The sequence below is a fragment of the Triticum dicoccoides genome, chromosome 4A (genome assembly GCF_002162155.2).
Source record: "Triticum dicoccoides isolate Atlit2015 ecotype Zavitan chromosome 4A, WEW_v2.0, whole genome shotgun sequence".
Lineage (NCBI taxonomy): Eukaryota > Viridiplantae > Streptophyta > Magnoliopsida > Poales > Poaceae > Triticum > Triticum dicoccoides.
In genome coordinates, this window is record NC_041386.1 from 459,177,124 (window position 1) to 459,200,218 (window position 23,095).

General features: G+C 33.9%; 1 protein-coding gene across 1 annotated transcript; it reads right to left on the minus strand.

Annotated features, from left to right (window-relative positions):
- Positions 1-15,287: 15,287 nt before the first annotated feature.
- Positions 15,288-16,717, minus strand: LOC119288967. Its single transcript, XM_037568425.1, has 3 exons — positions 16,643-16,717; positions 15,524-16,206; positions 15,288-15,443 (listed from the first exon to the last, which is right to left on the minus strand). The coding sequence occupies exons 2-3, from the start codon at positions 16,064-16,066 to the stop codon at positions 15,393-15,395; spliced, it is 594 nt and encodes a 197-aa protein (XP_037424322.1). The 5' UTR covers positions 16,067-16,206; positions 16,643-16,717; the 3' UTR covers positions 15,288-15,392.
- Positions 16,718-23,095: the final 6,378 nt, after the last annotated feature.

Genomic DNA, 23,095 nt, shown 5'->3' on the forward strand with positions numbered 1-23,095 from the left:
CCCCCTTTCCTTTCTTTCTGGTTGTCGCAACCAGATGCTGGAGCCCTGGAGCCAGACGCCACCGTCGACGACGACTACTACACTGGAGGTGCCTACTACTACGTGCAGCCCGCTGACGACGACCAAGAGTAGTTAGGAGGATCCCAGGCAGGAGGCCTGCGCCTCTTTCGATCTGTATCCCAGTTTGTGCTAGCCATCTTATGGCAACTTGTTTAACTTATGTCTGTACTCAGATATTGTTGCTTCCGCTGACTCGTCTATGATCGAGCACTTGTATTCGAGCCCTCGAGGCCCCTGGCTTGTATTATGATGCTTGTATGACTTATTTTATTTGTAGAGTTGTGTTGTGATATCTTCCCGTGAGTCCCTGATCTTGATCGTACACCTTTGCGTGTATGATTAGTGTACGGTCAAATCGGGGGCGTCACAATGATGGTCCCCTCCGGCAGGGTGCCGGAGAGGGCCTAGATTGATTTCTCGTGGCTACAGAGGCTTGCGGCGGCAGAACTTCCGATCTAGGTTAATTTATGGAGGTTTATGTATATATAAGAGGTTTTGGCGTCGAGAACAAGTCAGGGGGGGGTCTCCGGGCTGTCCACGAGGTAGGGGGCGAGCTCTTGGGGGCGCCTTCCACCCTCGTGGGCAGCTCGGGACTCTTTTGGCCCAACTCTTTTACTCCATGGCCTTCTTCTGGTCCAAAAATAAGCTCCATCAAGTTTCAGGTCAATTGGGCTCCGTTTGGTTTTCCTTTTCCACGGTACTCTAAAACAAGGAAAAAACATAAACTGGCACTGGGCTCTAGGTTAATAGGTTATTCCCAAAAATCATATAAAATAGCATATAAATGCATATAAAATATCCAAGATTGATAATATAATAGCGTGAATACTTCATAAATTATAGATACGTTGGAGACGTATCAATGTCCAAAATAATCTAGTTCTCAAACAACATGATAACTATCTCATTGTTAAATAAAATCTCCTTTGCATCAGTTGTGTGTAAAACGTTGTGCACTGAATATGTTTAACACTGATGATCTTCATTTTGATAAGAACAAGTCTTTGTTGTTTTAAATTCAATTGGGGGTTGCCCTAGACAACGAATATATGGTATCCGCTCAGCTTGCTGAAAAAATATATTGTTTTTGTGTTAGGTGCCTTCAAGTGGAAGAAGTAGAGCAGTAAGTAAGAAGAAACCAGCGAAGAGCAAACAAAAATGAAAGATGCTAAGAATGAGTGATCAATTTGATAAAAGTTTGGGAGATAAAAATGTTGTATGTTTTTTACACTGATATTTAAAATTAGCCAATCAGGTTGTTTTCATACACAGTTGTGAAAAAAGTTTATTAATAATATATATGTTCTCCTTGATGCAGGGTGATGATGTTATGCTTGAATTTGACCAATATGTAATGTATCATGAAATGAGGAAGAAAACAGAGGTAAGAAAAGTGAAGTTGGTGTGTACAACAAATTTTCTAGTGAAGCTCCTCCTTAGGGAGAAGTCATTGTTAAATAATTTTTTTAATATAGACTTTTTTGAATATTTCAGGATACTAAGTAGTCAGGAATTGATGTTAAGTCAAGAAAAATTTAGCACGCATGACAAATTTGAATCAATTACGCAAGAAGTTATTACTTCACAATGTGTTGTAGAAGATGTGACTAAGCGAGATGGTAATGAATAAGATAAAGATGCTTCAAATGGTCAAGACATTGAAGAGGTATTTCAAAGAAGACTAAAATAGGCTGTTTGTAAAATCTATTCTTTTTACATACATGGTGTTTAATTGCATGTTTTTCTCCAAAAATTGTAGATAAATTTTGAACAGCGACAAAAATGTGTTGGAGTTTCTTCAGGTCCTTCTTCTAGAATCATAAGTGGAAATCAAGATGCTGAACTAGCAGGAGATATTATATCTTCTATTCAAAATGAAAATGCAATGCGCGTGGTGCTTGGTTCTGATAAGGTTTGTACTATGTAATTTTTTGTTTTCTATTGTAACTTCATGAAAGTTATTCAAAGAAATTACAAACTTTCTGTTTTTCATTGCTCATGTTGTTTTTAAAAAAATGTGTAGGATGCACTTTCTTGTGAGAAGGTTGTTGAATATACAACCCAAGATATTGGTAGTAGCAGTGGGGATTCTGATGAAGATGATGATGATAGTGTTTCAAAATATGAAGAGTATATGTTTCCAACGCTAGATGAAATAGAGAAGACAAATGCACCTCAAGTTGGGAAGGTGTTCAGTACTCTAGATGCTGCTAAAAGGTTGTTAATGTATATGCTCCGACGAATGGATTCAGAATAAAGAAAGGAAGAAATCACAAGAATAGAAAGATATCTTTTGTTTGCAACAAGAGTAGGAAGACCGTGTCGACATATACAGGGGCGAGAAAAAGGAGGATAAATGTTCTTCAAAGAACGAACTGCCAAATGCATGTTACAGTCAGCTTGGAAGATGGAAAATGGCACATTCAATCCCAAGATTTGAAGCATAACCATGAGTTGGTTTCTTCTCCATCTATAACACAGTTCTTCCTTAGTCATAGAAGCATAAATGATGCTGAGAAATTATTGTCTAGGCTGCTACAGGAACACAGAATAAAATATAGGAAAATCATGAGCATATTTAGGAAGCTGTGTGGTGGAAAATTTGGGAATATAACTTTTGATGTGAAGAAACTTGACAATTTGAAGCAAGATGACCGTGAGAAGAGAAGGAACACAGACATAGAACACACTTTGGATTATATCGAGAAGTTGCAAGTTGATAAGCCTGGTTTTGTATACAAAGCACAGAGAGATTCTTCCAATTCCATCCTTAGTTTGTTTTGGACAGATTCAAGGTCAAGGCTAGATTACCTGTTGTATGGAGATATTATTTCGTTTGACACAACGTTCATCACCAACAAATATAACATGCCTTTTGCACCTATAATAGGAGTTAATGGCCACTCAAGAACAATTGTCTTTGGTTGGGCACTTTTGCTGGACGAGAAAGCAGATACTTTCAAGTGGCTATTTGAGACATGTGTCGAAGTGATGGGTGGAAAGAAACCAAGAGTTGTGCTCACTGATCAAGATGCTGCTATGAAAGTAGCAGTTCCAAAGGTGTTCCCAGGTGCATTGCACAAATTTTGTATTTGGCATGTTTGGAGGAAAGCAATGGAGAATCTGAAAGTTTACTTTCATTTGAAGAAAGGGATGGAGAAGGACCTGGATGAACGTATCATGCAGTCATTGACAGTTGAGGAGTTTGAAACAAAATGGCATGAAATGTTGGAGAAGCACAACTGTGGGAAACATGCTCACATCAAGCGGATGTGGGAGAATAGGGAGTACTATGTTCCTGCTTACTTCCAACGAGTGTTCCATCCTTTCACTAGATCAACAAGCAAAAGTGAGAGTTTCAACTCTAACTTTAAGGATTATGTTTTGAGGAAAGACACAATTGAAACATTTATCCGTCAATATGAATTGTTCCATGAGAATGTGATACATATAGAAAACAAAGATAGGTTCTTGTCTAATGAGAAAGTTCCTGTTATGTGGGGATATCAGCGGTTTGAACGGCACGCAGCTAAGATATATACTAGAGCCATATACAGCAAGTTCCTGACAGAGATGATGAATGCCACCGCTTTTGGAGTGAGAGAGATTGAGAAAGATAAAAAAATATGAACTTTAAAGAAACTTTGAGTATGAGAACCCAGAATTTGATTGGGAGATATTCACTGTGCATGTAGATCGAGCTGCTGAGCAATTTGACTGTGAATGTGGAAAGTTTGACAGGGATGGAATTTTATGCTGCCACATTCTGAGACTGTTTACTCAGTTTGATTACCTCAAGATACCATAAAAGTATATAGTGGCAAGATGGACAAGAGAATTCAGAGAGTGTGAGCTAAGGAAACACAAATTTAATGTTCTTGGTGCACAAAGCCAAGACCAGTCACACAATGCCATGCGGTATGCAATTGTTATGAATACTATTCGTGAGGTCTGTTCAGACATTAGTCATGATTATGGGTATTGTCAAGAATTATTAGATGCAGTGAAGACTGTGCATAACAAGTATCTTGCTGGGAGAGAAGAAACAGAAGGGAACCAAGAAGTAGATGAGAATGAAAGGAACGGAAATAGTGACAAGGGCCTGAAAGATCCTGCTGTTAAAAAGAACAAGTCTGTCAAGAAAGGGAATAGAATGAAGCCTCATTCAGAAATTGAAGCTCAAAAGTGTGCTGCACGAAAGAGAAAAAAATCAATATGAAGGTGTGAGTACTAGTGCATAAAAACAGTTAAGAAAAGTAATTGTTGAAACACTTCAGGTTGGAGTTGGTATGCTGGATGTAAAAATAGTGGCTATTTATCTAGGCTGTAGCATAGATTGTTGTATTACTTTTTTAAGGGAAATATACAACAAAACATTATTTGTTGCTGTAATTGGAAATGGTGTCCTTATTGCTTATTGAAAAATATTAGTGTGAGGAATAGTAAATGCCTCACTATTTGTGTTTACAAAAAAAATATTTTTTAGTCGATGCATTTGTGATGTATGAGATATTATTTTTTCATTTCATACTCAAGATGATGCACTTCAATTTAGACATGAATATACATTTTGGCTTGAATTTTGTTTTTTAGGAAAAAAATTGAGAAAAATAGTGAGACATGAAGAAGTGCAAAAAGGGTAGTAAAAAGACAAGTTTGTGTTCAAACAAAATGAATTTGTATATTTTTTGAAGTTTAATCCAGTATAGTTAACTTGAGTTTGGGTTCAAGTAATAAAAAAATTTAGTTTCAGTGAAGTAGTTTTCAAATTTGTATTTTAGTTAAATAAATTTTTAACATTATAAAGTAGAATTACTTTGGTTTATAATACAAATAAAAACTTTAATTATGCTTATGTGGGTGTACAAATTGTGTTTTGAATACATTTTGAATATTGGATAACTGAATTATAGGATACAAATTCATTTCATCAATTTTGAATGGTGATGAAAAAACATTTTGAAGTGTAGTGAAATAATTTGGTGTTCCATGAATTGAATTTGATTATTGTGAACTAAAATTAGAAACAACTGAACTACTTTTGAAAACTTGAAACAATTGTACTACTTTTGGTTACAAATTTGATGAATTGGATTTGTTTTGTGTGAACAATTTTTTTAATCCAAGCGAACTAATTTTGAAATTTAATGAACTGATTTCAAATTTTGATGATCTAAAAATTGAATGTTGGTGAACTAGTTTTTAATTCAATAGAACTAATTTTATGAACTAAATTTTGAATGCAAATTACGTAAAATTCAAAATTTGATGATTTAGTGAATTAAAAAATAAATTCGATGAGTTGAATTTATATTTTTGTGGACTAAAATTTGATGAGTTTAATATAGGTGAATTAATTTGTTTTGTCATGAACCATATTTTAGAATTGAATTTAGTTCAATATCCAATATTCAAAACAAAGTAGTGAACTAATAACATCAACTAAATTTGATGATTTGTTCATTTATTTTAAAACTTGTGAACTAAAACATGAAATTACATCAACGAATAAACAAAGTAGTGAACTTATTTGTATCAAACTGAACTAAAAATATTTATGAACTGAATTTAAATTTGGTTCACTATAATTTGATTTTCCATGAACTACATTTTGGATTTTAAAAAAATGAGCTAACATTGGTAGCAATTGAACTAGTTTTCAAAAATGAATTTGATGAACATAATTTGATTTGCGTGAACTAAAATTTGAATGCAGGTGAACTATTTTTAAAATTTGATGAACCAAATTTGAATTTAGTGAACTAAAATTTGAAAATGATGAGTATTGAAGTGAACTGAATAAGAATTTAATTCAGTATCCAATATTCAAAACTAGACTTCGAATGTTGGAGAACTGAATATGAATTTTGGTTCAGTATAATTTGAATGTTGTTGAACTAATATTGAATTTGAGTGAACTATAATTTGATTTTCCATGAAGTACAATTTGGATTTTAAAAAAATGAACTAAAATTGGAAACAATTGAACTAGTTTTCAACACAAATTTGATGAACTGAACTGAATATGAATCTAGTGAACCAAAATTGTGATTTGATGAACCGAATTTGAACTTGGTGAACTAGACTTTGAATGTTGGAGAACTTAATATGGATTTTGGTTCATTATAATTTTACTATTGATGAAATATTTTTGAATTCGTTTGAACTAATTTTTTTCCATGAACAATAATTTGGATTTAAAATTTTTTAACTAAAATCGAAAACAACAAACTAGTTTTTAATACAAAATTCATGAACTGAATGAGATTTGCGTGAACTAAAAATTTGAATCCAGGTGAACTAATTTTGATGAAATGAATTTGAATTCAGTGAACTAATCTTTGAAATTATGATTAGTATTCAAGTGAACTGAATATAAATTTAGTGAACTAAAATTGTGATTTGATGAACCAAATTTGAACTTGGTGAACTAGACTTTAAATGTTGGAGAACTGAACATGGATTTTGGTTCATTATAATTTGACTGTTGATGAACTATTTTTGAATTCGATTGAACTAATTTTTTCCATGAACTATAATTTGGATTTTTAAAAATTGAACAAAATTCATGAACTGAATTAGATTTGCGTGAACTGAATATGCATATGGATTTTGGTTCACTATAATTTGATTGTTAAGGAACTATTTTTGAATTCGAGTGAACTAATTTTATTTTCCATGGACTATAGTTTGGATTTTAAAAAATATTGAACAAAAATGGCAAACAACTGAACAAGTTTTCAATACAAAATTGATGAATAGAATTAGATTTGCGTGAACTAAAATTTGTGTCCAGATGAACTAATTTTAAAATTCAATGAACTGAATTTGAATTTAGTGAACTAAATTTCGAAATTATGATGAGCATTCAAGTGAACTGAATATGAATCTAGTGAACTAAAATTATGATTTGATGAATCCAAATTGAACTTGGCGATCTAGACTTTGAATGTTGGAGAACGGAATATGGATTTTGGTTCATTATAATTTCGATTTAAAAAAATTGAACTAAAATCGAAAACAACTGAACTAGTTTTCAATATAAAATTGATGAACTGAATTAGATATGCGTGAAGTAAAAATTTGAATCCAGGTGTACTAATTTTGATGAAATGAATTTGAATTCAGTGAACAAAACTTTGAAATTATGACGAGTATTCAGGTGAACTGAATATGAATTTAGTGAACTAAAATTGTGATTTGATGAACCAAATTTGAACTTGGTGAACTAGACTTTGAATGTTGGAGAACTGAATATGGATTTTGGTTCATTATAATTTGACTGTTGGTGAATTATTTTTGAATTCGGTTGAACTGATTTTATTTTCCATGAATTATAATTTGGATTTTCAAAAATTGAACTAAATTCATGAACTGAATTAGATTTGCGTGAATTGAATATGAATATGGATTTTGGTTCACTATAATTTGACTATTGAGGAACTATTTTTGAATTTGACTAAACTAATTTTATTTTCCATGGACTATAGTTTGGATTTAAAAAAATATTAAACAAAAATGGCAAACAACTGCACTAGTTTTCAATACAAAATTGATGAATAGAATTAGATTTGTGTGAACTAAAATTTGTGTCCAGATGAACTAATTTTAAAACTCGATGAACTGAATTTGAATTCAGTGAACTAAACTTCTAAATTATGATGAGTATTCAAGTGAACTTAATATGAATCTAGTGAACTAAAATTGTGATTTGATTAATCAAATTTGAACTTGGTGAAGTAGACATTGAATGTTGGAGAACTGAATATGGATTTTGGTTCATTACAATTTGGATTTTTAAAAAATTGAACTAAAATCGAAAACAACTAAACTAGTTTTCAATATAAAATTGATGAACTGAATTAGATTTGCGAGAAGTAAAAATTTGAATCCAGGTGAACTAAGTTTGATGAAATGAATTTGAATTCAGTGAACTAAACTTTGAAATTATGACGAGTATTCACGTGAACTTAATATGAATTTAGTGAACTAAATTGTGATTTGATGAACCAAATTTGAACCTGGTGAACTTGACTTTGAATGTTGGAGAACTGAATATGGATTTTGGTTCATTATAATTTGACTGTAGATGAACTATTTTTGAATTAGATTGAACTAATTTTATTTTCCATGAACTATAATTTGGATTTTAAAAAATTGAACTAAATTCATGAACTAAATTAGATTTGTGTGAACTAAAAATTTGAATCCAGGTGAACTAATTTTAATGAAATAAATTAGAATTCAGTGAATTAAACTTTGAGATTATGATGAGTATTCAAGTGAACTGAATATGAATTTAGTGAACTAAAATTGTGATTTGATGAACCGAATTTGAACTTGGTGAGCTAGACTTTGAATGTTGGAATACTGAATATGGAATTTGGTTCATTATAATTTGGATTTAAAAAAAGAACTAAAATCAAAAACAACTGAACTAGTTTTCAATACAAAATTCATGAACTGAATTAGATTTGCGTGAACTAAAAATTTGAATCTAGGTGAACTAATTTTGATGAAATGAATTTGAATTTAGTGAACTAATCTTTGAAATTATGACTAGTATTCAAGTGAATTGGATATGAATTTAGTGAACTAAAATTGTGATTTGATGAACCAAATTTGAACTTGGTGAACTAGACTTTGAATGTTGGAGAACTGAACATGGATTTTGGTTCATTATAATTTGACTGTTAATGAACTATTTTTGAATTGATTGAACATATTTTCCATGACATATAATCTGGATTTTAAAAGATTGAACTAAATTCATGAATTGAATTAGATTTGCGTGAATTAAAATTTGAATCCAGGTGAACTAATTTTAATGAAATAAATTAGAATTCAGTGAACTAAACTTTGAAATTACGATAAATATTCAAGTGAACTGAATATGAATTTAGTGAACTAAAATTGTGATTTGATGAACCGAATTTGAACTTGGTGAACTAGACTTTGAATGTTGGAGAACTGAACATGGATTTTGGTTCATTATAATTTGACTGTTGATGAACTATTTTTGAATTTGATTGAACTAATTTTTTTCCATGAACTATAATTTGCATTTAAGAAACACTGAACAAAAATCGAAAACAATTGAACTATATTTCAATACAATTTTGGTGAACGGAATTATATTTGCGTGAACTAAAATTTGAATCCAGGTGAACCAATTTTAATAATTGATGAAATGAATTTGAATTCAGTGAACTAAACATTGAAAATGATGACCATTGAAGTGAACTAAATATGAATTTAATGAACTAAAATTGTGATTTGATGAACCGAATTTGAACTTGGTGAACTAAATTTTGAATGTTGGATAACTAAATATGGATTTTGGTTCATTAAAATTTGACTGTTGATGAACTATTTTTGAATTCGATTGCACTAATTTTTATTTTCCATGAGCTATAGTTTGGAATTAAAAAAATTTACTAAAATCGAAAACAATTGAACTACTTTTCAATACAAAATTCATGAACTGAATTAGATTTGTGTGAAATAAAATTTGAATCCCAGTGAACTAAGTTTAATAAATGATGAAATGAATTTGAATTCAATGAACTAAACTTTGAAAATGATGAGTATTGAAGTGAACTGAATATGGATGTAATGAACTAAAATTGTGATTTAATGAACCGAATCTGAACTTAGTGAACTAGACTTTGAATGTTGGAGAACTGAATATGGATTTTGGTTCATTATAATTTTACTGTTGATGAACTATTTTTGAATTCGATTGAACTAATTTTATTTTCCATGAACTATAGCTTGGATTTAAAATAAATTGAACTAAAATCGGAAACGAATGAACTTGTTTTGACTACAAATTTTGTGAACTGAATTATATTTGTGTGAACTAAAATTTGAATCCAAGTGAGGTAATTTTGAAACTTCATGTAATGAATTTGAATTTGTTAAACTAAAATTTAAAATTGATGAATTGAATATGAATTTACTTGAAAAAATTGAATGTTGGCGAACTAGTTCGAATTCAAGAGAACTAGTTTGGTTTTCCATGAAGTACATTTTAATAGTTGTCAACTAACAATTGAAAATGTCGTGAAGTACTTTTTAATACAAATTTGGTGAAGTGAGTTTGAAATTTGTACACTAAATTGTGAATGTTGGCGAAGTAGGTCCAAAATCAATTGAAAAATAATTTTGTTTTGAATTCAAAATGGAATTACTAAAATTTATAAAAAAATTGAAGTAGTTTTGAAATTTGGTGGTATGGAAGATTAATTTTTGTGAGATAAAATTTGAATTATTCTTGAACTAGTTTGGAACTAATTTGCTTTCGTGGAGTAAATTATTAATAATGTGAAATAATTTATCTAAATTATTTTTGAATACTAATGAACTGAATTTGGATTTGGCAAACTAAAGTTTCAATGTTGGTGAACTAGTATTGAATTCAAGTGAATTAGTTTTGTTTTCCATGAACACCGTACTACTTTTCAACAAAAGCTGTCGTCCTTTCCCAACATTTTTACAATTATAGATGAAGAAAGCACGAACCAAATTTTCAACAAAACCAAAAAAATTGACAAGTTGCAACCAAAGAAATTGTACATTCACATTTTCAACACATGCATGAAGCCATGTGTAGAAGTATTGCCAAGCCCAAGCATGACCATCACTAACATGCTATTGACAACGACATGCATATTCTAAATCAGTTGTGTCGATAATTAACTCAATAGATAAAAGGAATAACTGTGAAACATGAGAAAGCTAAAACCGGCTTAAATCAACATTGACATCTTTTTATATTTGAGATGAAAAATACTTTAAAACACATGGAAGGGAGAAAAAAATTAAAAGAAATACAGGAAATATAGTCCCACTTTTAGCAAAATAGAGATGCGCTTAGTATACACAGAGATTGCAACATAGATACTGTAGGTCATGAAGAAAATATAGTTGCACTTTTAGCAAAAAAAGATATGCTTAGTACGTCTAGTAATTGCAACATAGATACTATATAGTCCATGAAGAAAAAGTAGACATCCAAGAGTATAGCAGTTGCTCGCGGGTGACATATGTTTAAACAAGTAGTACTATCTACTACCATATGATTACATATGAAACTGTTGCAGACATGAAAATGCATGCTTTTCTCCCGATCAATTACACATTCAAAATGTTTGCAGATGCATCTTGCGGAAAAGTCAATTTGCTATTGGTAGATCTTCTTCCTTCAGCTTGTTCAAAGTGCTTTTGAATAAATTGAACGCAGATATCATTCTGTACTTCGGAATGTTGGCCTGGGTATAAAGATAATATAGACAAATTGTGAGAGATAGAAGAACAAAACTTGAGAAAACTTTTTAAAGTACTAGAAAAAGTACTACAGAACTAGATCACTGACTTATTACAGGAAGCTGCAGAGATAGTACACACTGAAAAAAGCTTGACTAAATCGAATGAGCATGGTGAAAAAATTACTGCTGGGAGGACATGTGACAACACATAACAAGACCTAAGATATTATCGGTAAAAGAAGGATCCATAGTAAACGAACTCACACTTAAAAAAATGAATAAATATCAATTCCAACCATGCATGCAATGTACATAGACAAGTCCTAGCTTTTAAACAAAATGGGCATATGACTGGGACTAGCATTTAGTCTTAGCCACATGAAAAAGTACCTAGGAACTGTGCCACAATCGAACAAAATCAAGTCATGTCATTCCCTAGTAAGCTAAAAGAGAAAGCACATGAAATTTAACGGACTTCATGGTGTTCATTTGGCAGAAAAATAGGGCCAGCATCTGTCTCCAGCTTGGAACAAATCAAATGGCCTACGTCACTAGTTTGTTTTGGATTCAATTTTGCATAAACAAAAAAAAATAAGGCAAAGAGTTTTCAAGATATACCGCACTGAAAGTCTTCATAGATTTGCCTTCGAAGTTTTCAATGTACAAAGGCAGATAGTGGCCTGAGTCATGCCTGCATAAAGAATAGCAAATAAAAAAAATGAGAGTGAGTATCAAGTGTGATAAACAGCAAGTAGGATGGAAAAAGGTAATAACTATAGAAAAGTATGTTGAATAAAGTTGAAATTGAAAAAAATGAATAAATATAGAGACACAAAGAAGAAGAAAAGGACTTACATTAGACAGTTTGTTGGGTAAGGTCCCACAGGTTCAAGTTTGAAAGAGAAAACATTCTTGAATGGCTTTTTACTCAGCTTGCAAAGCATGTTGTAGTTGGAAAGCTGTTTAGTATAAATATAAACACAGTTAAAGAGATTCACAAGTGGTAGACCAGAAAAAGAATTTTGTTTGCATTGAAAACAAAGGATATTATGTCTCAATAATAACTTACCAAGTTGTAGACAAGTTCTTGTTGGGTAGTTCCCAGAATGGTGCCACATGGATCGAAAAAGTGAGATCTCTCAAAGAGAGAGTTGATGGAAAGTATAACCCAGTGGTTTGATTTTATAATAGGGAAGTATAACTGTTCAACAAGAAAAAAGCAGAATGAGTATAAAAACAAATAGAATAGATCTTGCTTAACATTGAATAAGTTGAAAAAGATTTACCAAGTCCTGCTTCCAAAGGCTTTCTTCTGAATTAATCCTGTCAAATTCTTGTATGCACGGAACTGGATCAAATTACTCAGGGGGAACCAACAATTTATTCTGTGAACAACAAAATGCAAATTAATAAATATCTCAAATTGAGTGTAAGTAAAAAGAAAATTTTGTCAAAAGAGAACCAAATAGTCAGTTTAGAAGGAAAACTCACAGTGAAGTACGAAGTGAAACAGTACTTCTTGACATAAGGCTTTACTTCAGATGACATCTTTGATTCATAGTTGAGAACTCGAATAAATGAGTTCATCACTTCATCTCCAATCTCACCCCTCGCTTTAAATGAATTTAAGTAATTCTCATAGCTTACAGGAAAACCCTCTATGTCAACAAAAAGAGTGCTAGACAGAATAAACAAGCATAACTAATGTTAAATTGAGAAAAAGGATCTTAAAAATATAGTTTAACAATTAATAAAATACATGTGCAAAACTACGGCGGTCAAAAGAAAAAGTTAAACATCCTTTTATAGGGGTATGAACATTGAGCTGTAAACTAAATTAGTTTGGTATCCATATGATTTCTTTTTAGTCTAAAATTCTATGAACTACAAAGTTTTTCATCTCAACTACCGTTGGGTGATCCATAAATTTGTTCGGATTACATAATACAAATATGAGGAAAAATGTCTACTACCAATTTAGGCCATAAAATTGCTTGCAGATTAGAAAATGCCTACAATTATTTTTCTAGGTAGATGTCTAGACTAAAAAAGTTCTCATAAATTAATGAATAAGGAACGATAAAATAACTAAAGGAATAAGAGAATTAAATATTCTTGGAAGATAGGCTTCCTCAGATATTTGGAAAAGAAGATATCCACTTCACGAGAGATTTTGAGTTTCTTGGGTGGATCGGGGGATTGAAGTTTAGCTGCTCTTTTCTTTCTGTTATTCTTTTCAATTGTATTAGTTCATGTACTCGTTCCAGCTTCTGCATTGTTCATTGTAGAATAGTCTGCATATCACATATGTAAAAAGTTTTAACATTAAATGATGCAATGCGCCTAGACTCATAATACAAGAAATGGAGAACACAAAAAGGGAAAAGAACATAATAGGCAAGAATTATAACCTTGTTGGACATCAAAGTCCATGTTCATTGGGATTCCTACACTTGCATCACAGTGAGAGACTGGTATGTCTTCATTAGTCGCAACAGCAGGAGTGACAGGAGAATCAACCTGAATAATTATTGGAGTACCTTGTAAGCGTTTCACTCTTTCATTTGGAGAACCAGAACTAATCAATATAAAACTTATTTTTGCATTAACTCCACTAGAAAATTTGATATCAAGTGCTTCAGTCGATAGAAAAATATCTTCCTGTTGAGAAAGGAAATTGAAATGTTGTTGTAAGTTCAATCGAAATTAGGATTCAGAAAAAAATTGAAAAACTTCAAGTAGACCTTAGGTTGTGAAGTAGTAGGATGCTCAACAGGGTTGGTATTCAGAGGTGTAGCATTGACAGGGAAAATTGGTGTTTGGTACTCCGAATTCAGGACAGAAATGTTCTGGACAAAAGGAAACACACAGAATTTAGGCAACCAGTTAACTAACCAAACGACTGTAAGCTACATGCAACATTTGTTTCAAAATAGAAATGTTCCACATAAGTTTACTTGCAAATCTAGTATTATAACTGCTGCTCATGATAAGTCATAACAAAAAAGTGAATGGTATTATCAAATTACCAAAAATATAGTAAATTCAGCTGCAATCAATACTACACTATTTATCCACTTAATCTATAATATATACTCCCGCTGCATTAAAAATGGCCATTTACAAAACCAACTGGGGATGATGAGTGAAGACGATATGCTTAGAACCATAGCTACTTGACCAAATATCCATAGCACACAATATGCTACGCACCAGTGTTAATCTTAAGCTCTGAGAAAAAACCTTAAAGTTATGGTATTGCAGAAAAATTGGTGTTTGGTACACCGAATTCAGGACATACATGTTTTCCAAAAAAATGAAAAGCATGAGAAAAACAAAAATATCACGGACCATAATGAGCAATACAAAACAAATACCTCAAATTTCGGTCTGATTGGCTCGTTCTTAACTACATCATTGGAGGGAACCTGGATTATAAATTTTTTTAGTAAACAGGACACTCCTTTCAAGAAAACACTTAGATAGGAACTACAAAAGGCACAACACAAAAGATTACCTCCGATTTCAAATGTGGCTCTAGTTTAAATTTTATATCTGGTTCAACTTTTGCAGTGCAACTAGGAACTTCCGAAATGATAAGAGGACTTTTTGAATCACTTGACGTGTTCTCATTGAGAGCTGCAGGAACACTATTGGCATTGTTGTCCTACAATTGACAATACAAATAAATGTTTAGCTATATAAGATAAAAAAGACAACAAAGAATAAAACAAATAGAAATGAATGATTCTACTCATAATTAATACCTCCACAGAAGGAATTGAATTAGACACACCAGCAACATTAGGAGCATTGTTAACAGGCACCACATTGGCATATGGCGTGCGTGATATGTCTCGCGGCTACAAATTACAGTTGTACAAATGATGAAAACAAATACTGGAACTAAAACGATAACTCAAGAAACGATATACAGTATATGATGCTTACTGGTAAAACCCCATAATTTTTCCTAGACTCATAATTCCTATCAGCCAATGCGAGATACTTGAAATCTTCAGTCTTGACATGAGTTATCCAAGGAAGAGAATAATCCACAGTTTACTGATGATTCTCAATAACATCAAAATCAACAAAATCCAGATAAATGATCTGCCATTTAAAAAATACTCAGGTCAGTAAAATAAAAAAGTGGAGAGATAAAAAATAGTGGAATTGAAGATTGAACTTACTCCCCAAATAGGAAGACATCCCCCAATATATGAAGCCTTGTTCATTTCCTCAACACTTGGTCTATTCATGATCATTTCAAAATGACGCTCTGACTCCTCACGCATGAAATCCAGTGCCAATTTCCCAAAGTCAAGTGAAGGGATAGCAGAAACATCTCTTAGAGAGTATAAGAACTTCATGTTACCAAAGCAGTATGATGCAGGGCACAAAATAGATGATAGGAAATAAAATGCAAAGCTCCTAATAAATCCATCTTCTGTCTCATCGCTAAGCTTCACCTCCTCTATTTTGTTGATCGGCATTTTGTTCCGATGATCTACATACTTGTTCCTTAACTCTGTAACCTCTGCCTTCACTTGGGGATCATTGCTACTAAATACAAAAGGCTCGGTGCCACCAGGAAAATCAAAGATTTTGTTGACCATATCTTTAGTAATCTTGATAATTTTATTCTTGTGTTTGAAACAGGCCTCTTTACTTCCAAACATATGCTGATCTATCCATTCAAGCAGATTCATTGGGATTTTAAGTTTCTTTGGCATATGAAGCAGAGGTTCCAATTTGTACTTTCTCACATGGCCTAACTGAATATCACTAAACTGCTTTACAGTTTTGTTCCAACGCTTGAAAGATAGTCTGGTAATGTATGTTGGCTTGCATAATTTCCTAGGGAACACTCGGGCTACGAAAAAATATAACAGCTGATAAGACGGTGCAAAAACTAGAGAATTAACCAATAAAGATGGAATATGAAAAAAGCATAGCCCAATAGACTATCACACGAAAGGAGAGAGGACCAGCAAAACAAAGTAGCCATATTGAACTATATGAGTACACACATGAAAACAAGCATTTAGATAAAAATGATTAGTTGAGCATGTACTTCAAGAAGAATATGAAAAGAAAACATGTTACTACAAAGGAAAATATGTGATCTACACAAAAATTAAGAAAAGGCACAGACTAAACATTCAAACAGCACGACTTACAAGTGAATAGACAAAACATCTGGTAAGACCAAAAAGCTGACATAAAAATAAATTTTCCAGCAATTTGATCTACTTTTGTACTATAGCAAATTTGAAAGCTACAAACTGAAAAGAGAAAAACTAACATACCACCTAAGTCGGCCTCGTGGAGGGTATTCAATTGGTTCGTCCCCTTCTGGTTCTTGAACTTGGCCAACCCCACCTCCTTCGTGTGCTGCAAATACAGATTTAACAACAACTATTAACAAATGAGCACTACTTATGAATGCATGACATTGCAGATAATATAGAAAACCATAACATACTAAAGGGATTGGACAAGAAAACATAGAAATACTAAGAGGAAATTTTCTGCAAATTCAATAACCTAGTTGAAAAACAAAAACATTTGTGCTAAAGCTCATCTACATGTGCCGTAAGTATAACACATTCTAATTTCTAGGCCACTGATTTTATGTGAAGATTTGAGCGGCCATTTTCTGTTATCTTTTTCTATGTTCTTTTTGCTATATAAGCTACTATAGTACCACTACAAAAATTGAATTTGACAATTGCTTCTTCTAGAAATTAGCTGATCATTCTCTCCTAACATAACAAGTTGGAACTTGACAACTTTACATGCACCATGGACTAACTACAAAATTGGTATATATAGTACTATAAAAACATTATATTATTATACAAGAACCTTTTTTGGAACAATCAAACATCATAACTTGACTAAAAAAAATCACACCAAGGACAGCACCTAGGCATCAGAATGGGACATATGTCTAGTTAAATTACGCATAGCTTATTAGCGGTTAGATGAAGGCATAGCCATCGGCATTACCAAATACCTCATGGTATGGACTATGTGAATAAACTAACTTATGACAGAATGGGGAACATATGAAATATTACTGGACAAGTGTCAAGCAAAAAGAACGAATGAAAACATAAGTGACTATTGCATACAGATGTGCAATAACTAGGATTAGAACCAGACATAAACGTGAACTAACAAATAGTAATGTGCTAAGGAGAATTTGTCAAAAAACCATTACAAACTAAATGTCTCAAGTTGAAGTTAACTAACTAAAAACAAATGCACTATACCCTCAAAATTATTACATTACACTCCACAATCTACTATTGATTTATACTCCAATACATGTAGAATCACTCTCCAATCACACAAGATTCCTACTCAGAGCCAACATCTTCCTAAGTATCACAAAACCCCTAGTAAATTTCAACTATGTTATGAATGCCAATGGGCAAAAAAATTTGATGAATTTCAGATGCAACAAGACAATAAATCAAACGGCAGATTCATTTACATAGATGGCAGAGGGACACGCACCAACACATGGGAGATGCCATCCGTCACATGAGATGAATTCACACACATCAACATGACACATTTATACACATGCAAACAGAAGATCTAAAAAAGGGGGCGAAATTTTCTACCCCAATCCCTAGATACCAGAGACACCATCCATCATTGCACACAGCTAGATCCATGCTTAAACAACAACAACACAAGAACGAGCACCACGAAAAACATAAACCATAATCGAAGACCTGAGGGGAATTAGGGTTAGAAGAAGAACGAACCAGACGAATCCATCATGCGACGGAGGAAGAAGAACACAGGAGACGCAGTCGATGCAGCAGACGTCGGATTAGGGTTCGTCGATGCGCTCTCTTGTTGATGCGCCTGATTCTTCTGATATTCGAACTCAGTCGTGGGGGAAGAAGAGAAGTCGTCGGGGGAGAAGCAAAAGAGGAAACAGAGGGCGTCCACGTGAAATAAGAAGAAACAGGGGGTCAGGAGAAAGACCTAGACGACCACGGGACGGGGCGAATCGGATTCTAAATGGGTCGGCCGACCTAGCACCGCTACAGGCACCGGTTTGCGGAAAGAACTAAAACCGGTGCCTGTGGCGCTAAATAGGAAATGCCTGCAAATATGCCTAACATGGACAATCACAAAGAGTTCTTGTCAAACTTTTTTCTTATAAAGAGAATTCAAAATGTATTAAAAACTTGCACAAAAATAAGCAAAACTCACAATTATAATATTATTATGCAAGAACAAGGGTAAACTAGTGCAAATTTAATAATAATAATGATGATGATGATGATTCAAAATAGAACAAAACAAGAAAAACGACCATTTTAGGTTTCTAGCAAAAAAATCAATTAGTATCACACATTTTTTTTAGAAACGGTGTCACACAGTTACAATATCAATTAAACCCATTAAGGTGCACGAGAAGAGCGGCCAACTAGCTATGCCAAGTGGCGCATGCTGGTTGGCCGCGGTGAGAAATTTTTGGCAACCAGCTATGTCAAGTGGCGCATGCTGGTTGTCCGCCGTGAGAAAGTTTTTGATTTTTGTTAGAGATTAATTTTGGAAGATGAACTGGGATTTTTTCCCTTTTCTTTTTGATAAAAGTTTTCCTATGAATTTAATTTTTTTTGAGATGGATGGGACCACATGATGCAAGAATTTTTATTAAATTATTTTTTGAGATCGAGGTGAGGTTTTTTCTTTCTTTTTCTTTAAGACGGAGAAACGCGCACATAGCTTCCTCTCAAGCGACTAGTAATGGTGGGCCCCAACCACTAATATGTTATCACTTGCGCATATATGGAGGAAAACCCCAACGGCCAAAAAAGTCGACTACACATGAGAAACACACACATAGCTTCCTCTCAAGCGAGCAGCAATGGCGGGCCCCAACCACTAGTATGTTATCACTTGCGCATATATGGAGGAAAACCCCAATGGCCAAAAAAGTCGACTACACATGGGTGAACAAAGACATTTTTTATTAATTTAGGTAGATCAATTATGAAAATGAATTTCATTTTAGTTGCTAACAAAAACTTAAGTAGTGTCACGTTGCAACATCAAATGCATCGCCGCATGCACAAATATAGGAGAAAAACCTACGACTAAATAATTGACTAAGCATCCATGAACAGTGACATAAAAACAGAAACAAAACGGAAATATTTTAAGATAGAATGAATTTGGGGCATTGAAATTTCCTAAAAAACACTTTATGCATGCGCATGATGACCCACAAGTATAGGGATCAATCGTAGTCCTTTCGATAAGTAAGAGTGTCAAACCCAATGAGGAGCAGAAGGAAATGACAAACGGTTTTCAGCAAGGTATTTTCTGCAAGCACTAAAATTACGGCAATGGATAGTTTGGTAGCAATGTAATTTGTAACAAGTAACAAATAACAATAGTAACAGTAGGTGCAACAAGATAGCCCAATCCTTTTTGTAGCAAAGGATAGGCTAGAACGGTTTCTTATAATAAGTAAAACGTTCTCGAGGACACACGAAAATTTCATCTAGTCACTTTCATCATGTTGATTTGATTCGCGTTCGCTACTTTGATAATTTGATATGTGGGCGGACCGGTGCTTGGGTGTTGTTCTTACTTGAACAAGCCTCTCACTTATGATTAATCCTCTCGCAAGCATCCACAACTACGAAAGAATAATGAAGATAAAATCTAACCATAGCATTAAACATATGGATCCAAAACAGCCCATTGCCGAACAACGCATAAACTAGGGTTAAAGTTTCTGTATCTAATAACTTCTCCACAACGCATTCCCTTAGGCCGAAAGATGATGAAGTGTCATGTAATCGACGTTCACATAACACCACTAAGGGAATCACAATATGCACATCATCAAAATATTGAACGAATACCAAATTCACATGATTACTTATGACAAGACTCCTCCCAAGTCCTCAAGAACAAAAGCAACTACTCACAAATTATATTCATGCTCAAGATAAGAGGGATAATAAATAGCATAATAGATTTAAACATATAATCTTTTACCAAATAAACCGACTAGCATCAACTCCGTAAAATTTCAGCTCATTTGGAGATGTGCAGAATAGGTATCTCTGACATAGCTTTTCTAGGTCTAGAATTCTAGCTGCCGGTAATCTCCCTTTTTGTGTCAACCTTGCATATTATGAGAGAAAAGGCATTAGAATTACTCCACAAAGTGTTATATGGAATGAAAACACTATAAATGACAATAGGAAATCATGATGCAAAATGGGCGTATCAGAGCACGACAAACACACACAAAGAAAAGTGCATGCGCACACAGATTGACATCACACACAGTGAACCGAAAATAGCAACTTAACACAAACGCACTACACAATTCACATGGGAGATGATCGTGGATTGAGGCTGCGGCATTCCGGACACACATAATTAACTGATTGGTTCCCGCACAAGAAAGAAAATGAATCAACGGATGTGACAGAAAATTTCAGATGCCTGAGTAATAGCAAACACGATCTATTCATCATTATTTATGACATTCACGACCGCATAAAAACATCAAAAGGAACAAAACTTATATCTAGGCCCAAAATAATAAAGATATATATGTAGGTCCGCATGCCACCTAGAGATGACTAGATACCGGAGTGAGTCAAAAGCATGTCGTCATCCCCTCTCTTTCAGAGCTGGCAAACCTTGTTGTAGTAGACAGTCGGGAAATTGTCGTGTTAAGACCCCATACTAGTAGCACTAGAATAAGAACCATCTCCAATGAAGAGAAGCGTATATCAGAAGTATCCAACCCGTAGACACATGAATCGTAGATGAGCGAAGACCATATCCAATTAGACCCACCAAAGACAAACGACGACCAAATTGAAGGAAATATGTCCTAGAGGCAATAATAAAGTTGTTATTTATATTTCCTTATATCATAATAAATGTTTATTATTCATGCTAGAATTGTATTAACCGGAAACTTGATACATGTGTGAATACATAGACAAAACATAGTGTCCCTAGTATGCCTCTACTAGACTAGCTCGTTAATCAAAGATGGTTATGTTTCCTAACCATAGACATGTGTTGTAATTTGATGAACATGATCACATCATTAGGAGAATGATGTGATGGACAAGACCCATCCGTTAGCTTAGCATAATGACTGTTAAGTTTTATTACTGTTGCTTTCTTCATGACTTATACATACTCCTTTGACTATGAGATTGTGCAACTCCCGTATACTGGAGGAATACCTTGTGTGCTATCAAATTTCACAACGTAACTGGGTGATTATAAAGATTCTCTATAGGTATCTCTGAAGGTGTTTGTTGGGTTGGCACAGATCGAGATTAGGATTTGTCACTCCGAGTATCGGAGAGGTATCTCTGGGCCATCTCGGTATTGCACATCATGATAAGCCTTGCAAGCAATGTGACTAATAAGTTAGTTATGGGATGATGCATTACAGAACGAGTAAAGAGACTTACGGTAACGAGATTAAACTAGGTATGAAGATACCGACGATCGAATCTCGAGCAAGTAACATACCGATGACAAAGGGAATGACATATGTTGTCATTACGGTTTGACCGATAAAGATCTTTGTAGAATATGTGGGAACTAATATGAGCATCCAGGTTCCGCTATTGGTTATTGACCGGAGAGGTGTCTCGGTCATGTCTACATAGTTCTCGAACCCGTACGGTCCGCACGCTTAACGTTTAATGACGATTTGTATCATGAGGTATTTGTTTTGGTGACCAAAGATTGTTCGGAGTCCCGGATGAAATCACGGACATGATGAGGAGTCTCAAAATGGTCGAGAGGTAAAGATTAACATATTGGACGATAGTATTCGGACACCAGAAGTGTTTCAGAATGTATCGGGTACGTATCAGAGTACCGGGAGGGGGTGGGTTACCGGAACTCTCTGAAGGAAATATGCCCTAGAGGCAATAATAAAGTTGTTATTTATATTTCCTTATATCACGATAAATGTTTATTATTCATGCTAGAATTGTATTAACTGGAAACTTAGTACATGTGTGAATACATAGACAAAACAGTGTGTCCCTAGTATGCCTCTACTTGACTAGCTCGTTAATCAAAGATGGTTAAGTTTCCTGACCATAGACATGTGTTGTCATTTGATGAACAGGATCACATCATTAGAGAATGATGTGATGGACAAGACCCATCCGTTAGCTTAGCATTATGATCGTCTAGTTTTATTGCTATTGCTTTCTTCATGACTTATACATATTCCTCTGACTATGAGATTGTGCAACTCCCGAATACCGGAGGAACACCTTGTGTTCTATCAAACATCACAATGTAACTGGGTGATTATAAAGATGCTCTACAGGTGTCTCCAAAGGTGTTTGTTGAGTTGGCATAGATCAAGATTAGGATTTGTCACTCCGTGTATCACAGAGGTATCTTTGGGCCCTCTCGGTAATGCACCTCACTATAGAGCCTAGCAAGCAATGTGACTAATGAGTTAGTTGAGGGATGATGCATTACAGAACGAGTAAAGAGACTTGTCGGTAATGAGATTGAACTAGGTATGAGGATACCGACAATCTAATCTCGGGCAAGTAACATACCGATGACAAAGGGAATGACGTATGTTGTTATGCGGTTTGACCGATAAAGATCTTCGTAGAATGTGTAGGAACCAATATGAGCATCCAGGTTCTGCTATTGGTTATTGACCGGAGATGTGTCTCAGTCATGTCTACATAGTTCTCGAACCC